The following is a 9903-nucleotide window of genomic DNA, read 5'->3' on the forward strand; positions in this document are numbered from 1 at the left end:
CCTAGCTCCACTGGCTCCAGGTCAAACAAAGGATACATTTCAAAGCTCTGTGTACCATTTACAAGGCACTACACAGAATGGATCCGGAACTTTATGAAAAAATGCTTCACTTGGTATGTACCTTTCAGCTCCCTCAGATCGGCTTCAGCCAAACTCATCCCAATACCAACATTTACAAGCTCCAGTTGGGAGGGCAGGGGCTTTGTGTTACGAGCCGCAAAGGCGTGAAACAATCTCCTGTGGCACATTAAATCCCAACCCAGTCTCCTGTCCTTTAGGAAAGCCCTCAAAACCTGGACTTTTGTCTCAACCTAAAACCTGACTTATGGACTAGTGCCAAGATGCCCTTTCTGGGCATTGGAGCACTTCATTAAAACAATTAACATAACTGAGCACATACAAGACTGCTGTTGCAGGCTGTGTCGTGGTGCAGACAAAAGTGAAAACAATACATGTCACTCATCCCTGTGTTATGTGCCCTAACACTGCATGTGATATTTGTACGTCCCCAACAGCCCTAAGGTAGGGTACTGAATATTACATGTGAGGGCATAACTGCATGAGCAGATGTGCCCCTCTGCTGGTCAGTCCTATTACTGCCCCTGCAAGTATACTGGGAACCCATTTTTAAAATGTGCTGGACACTGGTTAAAATGAGTTCGCCAGCTACATGATGGCTTCACTGAAGATAGGGATGTTTGGTAATCAAGTATCTCATATTGATAAACCCACACTGCTTCCAGTGATGGATTTACCAATAAATGCACCCAGAGGGTACCTTGGAGGTGCCCTCTGAAAACCTACCAGCATCTGGTGTGCTTGCTGGCTGGTTTCTGCCAGCCTACTGAGGAAATATGAATTTTTATGATCGATTGTGTCCCCTATCTTAGACCCCAACGGCTCCATGTACATGCTACAAGTACATGTATGTTCCCTCCACTTCCAGCTATGAAGACGCAAATACATATGCGTCCAACGTTAACATGTCCTCTTTCAGATCCACCATGAACGGGTCGAATATTCCGTTCCGAAGTATGCCTTGCCACCGTCTTTATATGGTGTACCTTTCACGTTTTTCAGCTCTGGCAAGTTAGGCCCTGAATTCTGCCATCGAGCTTTTCCTGCCTTCTGCCTCTGAAATGCTCCAGCCTGGACCTGTATCTGTATCCATGACCTTTGTCTTACTTCCTGCGCGGCTAACGGTGCCTGGCCCGGCCTGTTGCCTGCCAAAACTGTATTCAGCCTTCAAGTTATCTGCTCCGCTCCTCGAGAAATACATTCCTGTCTAGTAGTTCATAGCTCCTGTTGCCATGATAGGCCCATGCCCCCTCGCATCTCATGTAGACACGTAGACGCTTATACACGCACTAGTAGTTAGTATAGGATAGCCTCTGCCTGAGAGACCTTTCCTTCCAGATAATACAGTTCCTTAAACACAGGATATTAGATACGAGTTGGGATTAGGTTGTTCTGACATCCCAGACTTCTGTCTCCTCATGTAGGGCTAAATGTCAAGTCCCCTTCACCCTCCAGTTACACGTCAATCACACGTCATGCTGCCGTGTGCGCACCTCTGCCATGTATTTCTGCTGACATTGCAGGATTCTCTTATGGATCCACCCACCTGTGACATCCTCATAATGACGTTTCTAAGTACACGCCTATTGTAACGCCTTGATTCATTACGTATGTGTATTCTTATCTCTCTTCTCAGCTGTTACGCCTCCTGCATTTGCCTTTACTGTAATGCATTGACTATATATATGACAACCTGTCAATAAAGTATTGCCTCGATCCCTTCCCGAACCTTCGTGGTGACGGAATCCGATTGCCTGGTTCGAACCAATTCCTTTGTAAGGAATAAATCCCCTTTTAAAACCTCAAATACCACGGATTCTGCCTCTTATTTTTACTGAGTTATTCTTATTGAATTTTACCGCATAAATTAAGTCTAGGTAATTAAAATTTACCACACTACCACCAGAGACACTGTTCTGACCTCCTAGGGTGAGAGCCTCTGCTCTCAGGAGACCCATAACAAAAGCCTTCTTGGTAAGAGGGTATAACCTCCCCTCCCACAGGATGACCTGCTGATTAGCCTTCCTCGGGAGGTAAGTCTCAAAGGGCTGGCGCCTTTGTAATGCAAGTCTGGCTCTCCCTCACAGGAGAGGATGCCGGCCCCTTTGTCCGGCTGACAGACGATGGCGTTGGCGGCAACGATCGACGCCCCACCCCTTTCTTCTCCCAACGCCGTTCAGCACCGCTCGGAGTTGGCCACGGTATCGGTAATGACATCTAACTAGGATACCCTCTCTCCACTCTCTGCCGTGCCTCCTCCTGTTTTTTCTTTGGAGGAGCGTGGTATGGGAGATGATGGTGAACAGTTTGGGTCCCTGCACCCCATGGCTGACATTATCCAGCCTCCCCTGTCATACAGCTGGCTATCTCCGTTGGTTGAAGCCATTGACTTAGTCTTCCCCGGCCTCCTCTACCACCCCCCCATGGCCTTGCCTCGGAAGCAAGCTCCTCATTAGTGGACATGCTCAAGCGTGTTTCTGTGGTGTTGGATTTATCACTTCCTCCTTCCATCTGTCGAGTTGGCTACTGATCTTCTCATTGAGGTCCTTCATCTGGGCCACACAGCGGTGGAGCAGGCACTCCCTTATAGTAACACTCTATATGATATCTTGTTGGGGGCTTGGGGTAAACCTGATACAGCGGCCCCTGTCTATCAGTCTATTTTGCATAGACACCATCCTGCCCCCGGTGATCCGGTTTGTCTCCTCCGGCACCCTACTTCTATCAATTGGCGGTATACGGGTTTCCTCCTCTCAAGATCCAGAATCTCTTCCACATGTCCCTTCGGTGAGAGATTCCAGAGACTGGACAATTTTGGCAGGCATATTTTTCCTCCACTCGTCCTACTGTAGTGTAGTTCCTATATCACTGATAGGCTCTGCGCATTGAAATAATAAAGACTATAGTTTTGACATAGGAATGAGGTCAGTATGTCTCTATCGAGTACATTAAACTCAATTACTTGTGTGTGCCAGCTAACTCCAAGGTCACTAGAAACCACTCGAATATCCAAGAAGGGATTCTTTTCTGATAACCGCATAAACATGACAACTTTGTTTCACTTGGAGTCAGAACAATCTCCGAATCGTGGAAACAATAGATAACAGTTTCACTCAGTCAATCGTGCATACTTCGTTTCTACAGAGTTGCACAGAAATAGAGAGACGGGCGTTTCAATAAAAAGGGTTTATTGAACAGTCTTATTTCTCATGCAAGCGCTTTGAACTGCTGCAATTGTAAGACAGGATGTGAAGTACAATACGTACAGAGTTAGCAGTAAGATAAAATAATACTGCAATAGCATGGTTTGTAGCTATGACATATATTCATAAAATACATACATAAATAACAGGCTAAAATGTGGATACTCATCTGATGCTTCTAAATAGTTCTACCCCAGTGTACCTTACCTAAGTGTAGTACGAGGTAAGAATTAGGTGCTGTTTTCTAAAGTATAGCTTAGCTATAGTTTTAGTTTTGCCAAGATTTGCCAAAAGTTACTCTAAGTTCGAGTCGGATCCATACCTTAGAATGTGTGAGGTTGGAATCTCTTTCCGGGACTCGATATCTAACACCCCACAAGGGGAGTCCGAAACACTAAAGCTGGATTCTCTGCGAGGAGGATGACAGTGTCTGGTCAGTGCATCAGGTGGGAACTATGATCTCCTTCCGAACTTGCTGTGGCGAACCGCAAGTAGGCAGTCGAACTGGACCGTACCGGAACCGTGGTTTGCCAAGGCAAGTGCAGGTATATTTATACCTTGAAGGTGTTTAGGAATGCCTGTATTGACGTAAAAGTCAGGCATCGGAACGTCTTGAATGAACCCCTAAGGAATAGATGTTCATGCATACTAAATGAGTTCTGGAGAAATCCATATCCAAGCAAGGGAAATTCCTAAAGGCTTAAGAGTCTGGTTTTCCAAGAACTCGTTGTGATATGGATAGACGGATGTAGGAGACCATGCCTGTATTTGGATAGCATGGATAATGCCTAAATAAGGGCTGGATTTACTAATCCTAAATAAGGTCAATATGAATTGTACCCATATAAGGGCATAAATCGGGAAAACTATATACGGAATCTAAATCTACACACAACACTACTCTTTCCTATCAGTATATCTTGTGTTTTCGGACGCTTTACCCATGTGTTTTGGGACTCCTTTGCCGTAGTCATCCAGAACTACCATGCCCAGTTAAGTTGAGATGGCAACAAGCAGCTTAATGACTTTTTCGCTGTGGTATCGATACCACTGATTCAGTGGGCCGGGCCAGGGGCGCCTCTGTGGCCTCTTATCGCTGCACCTGGCTTGTGCCTCTGGTTTTTCAGAGGCTGTTCAAGCCACTTTGATTGATATGCCTTTTGATGGCGCCTTCCTTTTCGGCGCGCAGGCTGACTCTGCCTTCCAACGATATTGAGTAAGTCGGGGTGGAGCAAAATTTGAACGCTACCATTTGCTTCCATGGTCCGGTACTAGGGTTGTACTGGGAGCTGTCCCATTAATTATTTACGTCTGTGCCATTCCAGGGTGGGAACTTATTAGCTTTCTTGTCAAGTCCTATTTATATCTAGATCGTTGGTGTTCCTGCCCTCTGCAGGTACTTTTCTTATTATCATACTGTCAATGACAGGATGTGTATCCCACAATCTGGGATGTATGTTTTCTTGACCTATGTACGTGTGTTCTTTCAGAATTCTTTCTGAAGACTAGTTTTCTACCCCAGATCTTGTTCTCTAGTGGATATTTTGCTTGTGTTGTGCGAATGCACTGCGGCCATGCATCCTGTAATGCAGCGACCATCTTCTGTAGGCCTTTTTGAGATCTGTTCTAGTACTTGGTATCACTTTAAAGGGACTGCAATTGCGTGCCTCTGAAATTTAATGATTTTGCATTTGCCTTGCACACCTCCCAATACAACCATCAGAGGGGTTGTCCTCATAGCGCCTGTCTTTTCTAGGGGCGTACTCCTTGCCCTGGGTTGCTTTCCCTTGTGGCCTGTGACGATGCTTCCACTTCAGTCTTTTATTGGTGCGTTTGCACTTTTTATTTCTCCTATTGTTATGCATTGCCATGAGTGCCTTCTCCAGAGGGGCCATTGCGTCTGAGAATGCCTTAATTATGGCAGAACTCATCTGTGACCGGTAAGTATTCAACGTCGTCCTCCTCATAATATTCCCCGAACTCCTCCATGGGTTCTGTGAGGTAGGTATACCTGGTCTGTAACTATACATATGGGATGGTGGCCACCCACCAGGTAAGAGGGAATCAGATTGTGGTGGGTGGGGGGACCCCAGTAGCGTACAATAGCCTGCACCAGCCCTTGGGAGGTCCTTAATAAAGGAGGCCGAAAGCCAGCCCCAGATCTTGTCAGGCGTAGGAGATTGGCAGGCAACAGTCCTTGAAGGCCTGAATGGGATATGTATACATTTATGGGTATGGCCTAAGAATGTAGGCTCAGATTCCTCATAAGGCCCCAACAAAGGGTGTGGGTCAGGAAGACAACTTGCCCTTACGCTAATAAAACAGGCACAATACGGTTGGGAATGGCAGCCTGGGCAATAACTGCCTCGCGCAGGAGTCTCTGCTCCTGAAGTGTCTTACCCCATAGGGTGTTCATGCTCCAGGCTAGGGAGGCACTCAGCTCGTATCGCTCTCAGTGATGTCTGTAGCTGACGCGTGCTCCGCTTTGCGGCTCAGTGAGGCAGGGAGCGCCCTAATCTAGATGCAGGAAAGGCGTGTGCCCTATAGCGGTTCGCGGACCACCGCACATCTGGCCTAGAAGCCCTCCGATGAGGGATATTAAATACTCAGAGGTGCTCGCACCGCCAACAAATCTGAAAAGGCAAATAGTAACAATCCATAATAATTGAAAAACACGAAAAAGAGGCCAGAGTCCCAATACTAGCAGCGATGAAAGAGGGCAGTAGATAAAGGACAACACCATTTACAGACTATGGCGGCACCTGATTGGACATGAGCTTGTTTATTTGAAAACTTCATTGTTCCCTGGGGTTATGGGAAAGGACGTCTTTTTCTTTTCTTATTATTGTTGAGTTTAATATGGCTGCTATTTCATTAAATTAATAGAGAAAAGCATAATCCTCTCCTCCTGCCATAGAATGCCTATTTAGTGATCTGAACTTGAAGCATGCAATTTAAAATCTCATGCACTGCAAATTTGAATCGCTCGCTTTACTGTAGTGTCACTGTTCCCCAATTGGGATATTAGTCCTGCTACTCGGGCGGGGGAGCATCCCCCTGTAGTTGCACAGTCCTCGAGGGTTGCATGCCTTCTGTCATACCTACTTGCTTGCCTGTGCTCTTCCGGCTTGTCTGGCGTACAGTAGACGTATCGTGTGCCAATACCTTTCAAGATGATGTATGACTCCCACTTTAAGTTTCTTGAAACTTTTCTGCCTGCTATTTGTCACCTTAATCAGGAGGGTTAGGAGATATTCAAGCACTCTTCTCTGAAGACTTGTGCATCAAAATGAACTCTGAAAGGTGGTGCTGCAAACGGAATTATCATTCATGCCAAAGGTTGTCAGAGTTTAGTCTCGATTAGATGATGCCTGTACTTGTGTTGTTGTTTTTTTTAAGACGCCTGTATCTAAAAATAGAGAAAGCGTTGAAACCCTGGATGTCAAAAGGGCTCTCACATACTCCTTTGACAGGAATCGTACATTTCAGTCTCAGAGTTTGGCGAGTAGAGATGCTACTGGAAGTACACGTAAACATGAGCTCACTCGACTGTTCTGGGCCTTGCTTAAAGATATTAACTGTTGCATGTGGTTTTTCTTTACTGTGAAAAGACTGTGGTTACTTTTATTTCTGGTACGTTTCATATCACAAGAACGTTTGCGAATGTGAGCGTTGAGAGATGGTATCCGCCTGTGCAGCACGCTCCTGCCAAGTATGCTAGATATGCAGTTTCTTAATTTGATCTAATGGACTGATGCTGACCAAGGGTGGGAATTCAACAGCAGAAGCGTGACACATCTGCATCTTGGATAAACCAAATTCCTCCTGTCGTGGTCACCGCTTATCTTTTCCACTTTGCCACTAAATCCATTTAAACTCAGTGATTATATGAGTAGTGTGAAGTGCATGTTACTAATTGTTTAATCTTTGGTGAAGGTAATGACTCCTTCTGTTTTATGATCTAGTGACCTTCCTCGCTCTCGACTCACATAAGCTATCTGGTGGTCGGAGAGAGGAAACTGAAGGGCTCCTTGAGCAGGCCGATTTTTATTTTAGGGGGAAAGGTGTAGACCGTATGAGATGGGTTGTTGGTGTGCTCAGACTCCCTGTTGTTTAGGCAAGTAACAAGTCCCTTATTCTACTGTGGAGATGCATATCAAAGTAGGAACAGGTGTCTGAACCATGTGACGTATGAGTGTCATGTGCAGGTTGATGCAGAGGAATTTATATTTTCACTCAAATAGTGGATGCATTCAGCAGGCACGCTGTCAAAATGTTTCTAATCTATTTGGTCAGTTAATCTTGATCCCCCCAAGGGAGTTGGTGGTCTGGTGAGAAGAGTAATTGAAGATTCCAGTTACAAAATGGCTGTTTTGTGTTATGAAAATCGAATTTTACATACCCAAAAATGTATCTGACCTTCAATAGGTTCGTGAATTTTTATCTACATTTACAAAATGTATGTTTTGTGTAGCAATTCACTGGATATAAGAAGAACACGCACTGGAAGAACTTGGTCATCAACCGTGCCGCATTTGAGGAGGAGGAGAGGTCGTCATCCACAAAACGGATTTCAGAATCCGAATGCAGAAAATGTGAGAGATCGGAATGGGAAGCAAGATTCTCAAATTGATGAGTTTGATGCAAATGCTCTTGTGAACCTGGACCAGGAAGCGCACATGCATCATCTGAAGCATTCCATTACTAATTATTTTGGTGCCGCAGGAAGAATTGCTTGTGGTGAAAAATACCGTGTCCTGGCTCGTCGGCTTACCGTTGATGGGAAAGTGCAGTACCTAGTGGAATGGGAGGGAGCCACTGCTTCCTGACAGCAGCTTTGAGTGATAAGTCCTCTTGTGTTTTCCTGTCTATTTTGACAGTTCACCGGCTTTACCTATGAAAACACTGTATAGTGTATTGCTGTAATTGTTAAAAAAAAAAAAAAATCCGTCAAAGGTTGCTCTTTTAAATCACTAAGTGTTTCATAATGACACAATCATTTTACGAAATATTTTTCACTCAGACTACTCACTGTTTATTTTGAAGCATTGATTTTCTGAGGAATGCAGATTGGTCAGTAGTAGTGTTTTTAAAATGCATTTAAAATTTTTAAAGATCCACAGCCAAATGCTTAGTTTACAGATTTTTCCCGCAAAAGTGCAATGTACATAACTGTAAGCAACACAAGGTTTTGTGCAAGAAGTGTAAAAAGAAACTATTGTGCTTGTAAATGGCATCAGTTTGTGTCTTTTTAATATATTCTTTACATATATATTTTTATATATAGGAGATTGTGACCTATGCAATTTTTAATGGTGGAACAATTATGGGAAATGGCAGCTCTTCAGGACTCCTTTTTCTTTCAGGTATAGTTGCAGTATTTACACAGCAGCATCGATTCTCAGGCAGTTTGAGGTGCTACTACTTGCTTCAATCCAAGCATTATTAACCATGTGGTGCTAGTGCTTGCTTTAAGCCAAGCATTGTGTCAACCATGTTACAACTTCACTGTTCGACATAAAATATGTTCTATAATGTTTGTAACGTCTGTGAGTAATTTATACATGCTTCAGATTACCAGTAAATAGTCTATGCAGACTGTTCCAACACTTATGGCACATAATGGACTCTGTTGAACAGTGTATTAGTCAACTGGTTATTCTTAATTTACCTCATATTTTTAGGCAGCTTTTAATAATGTTTATAAAACTGGTCGTACATTTCTCTTGTAGATTAAAGAATACAGCATACTGCTGAATTTCTATCTTGATTTCTCACAATGATTGTCAAGATTTGTAAGTTGTAGCATGACTGGTTTATTTGATTGTACATGGGTCACCCGCGTCTCTCTAATCGATGAAATATTGCTATTATTATCAAGTTACCTCTGCACGTATCTAAAGAAATCAAGGGTTTCAATTGGTATTTTTTGTAATTCTTTTTAAGTTTTAGATCTATTTTTGTTGTCTCCTGCTGATTCTCTTATATGATGTTGCCCAAAGAATAAAATGAAAAATGTTTATTTTAGTAATGGAGGTTTTTTTGACACCCTTCTTGTACCTATTTTGTTTCACACCAATTGTGATAATTAAAACAGTACTCCTAATTATTTATAAGATGTCTGTTGATGTAGGAAGTACTTATTTATACTGTAAATTCAGGGTTTACCTTTTAGCACCCTATAGTTAAATTTTTTGTATATTTTTTTATGTACACAGTAGAAAGCTGTGGTATTCCCATGCATCAGTTGGTTTGAATTATGATACACAGAACTGCTTAAATACAAATGAGCCCCCTGGAAATCTAATTTAAAGACTGATTTACAACCCGTTGAGTTTCATTTTGACCTTTGTAAATTTCAGGTTGTCTCTTAACGGCAATATTTGATCATGGTTATTTTGTTGTATATCTTTGTGTATAATGGAAATTGTGTCCCCCCCCCCCCCCCCCCCCCCCCCCATGTCAGATGAACACATGGGGGTTACTATTCTCTCAAATGAAAGTTCTCCATCGTGGGATCTTCACCATCAATTATTTAATAACCACAAGGATTTTACCACAAACCCTATGTGCAAGTAACACCTTTAAATATTATCACTATAATGTTAAAAACTAAAAGCAA

At 43.3% G+C, this 9903-nt stretch overlaps 1 protein-coding gene across 2 annotated transcripts in view; it reads left to right on the forward strand.

Moving 5' to 3' along the window:
- MTF2 (metal response element binding transcription factor 2) overlaps positions 1 to 9301 on the forward strand; it is a 404555-nt gene extending 395254 nt beyond the window's left edge. For both annotated transcript variants that reach the window (XM_085602198.1, XM_085602199.1), the window contains one exon: positions 7756 to 9301. In XM_085602198.1, the coding sequence (XP_085458324.1) occupies positions 7756 to 8110 (355 nt within the window). In that variant the 3' untranslated portion in view covers positions 8111 to 9301. The remainder of the gene's footprint in view (positions 1 to 7755) is intronic.
- The last annotated feature ends 602 nt before the right edge of the window (positions 9302 to 9903 follow it).

The sequence above is a fragment of the Triturus cristatus genome, chromosome 4_2 (genome assembly GCF_964204655.1).
Source record: "Triturus cristatus chromosome 4_2, aTriCri1.1, whole genome shotgun sequence".
NCBI lineage: Eukaryota > Metazoa > Chordata > Amphibia > Caudata > Salamandridae > Triturus > Triturus cristatus.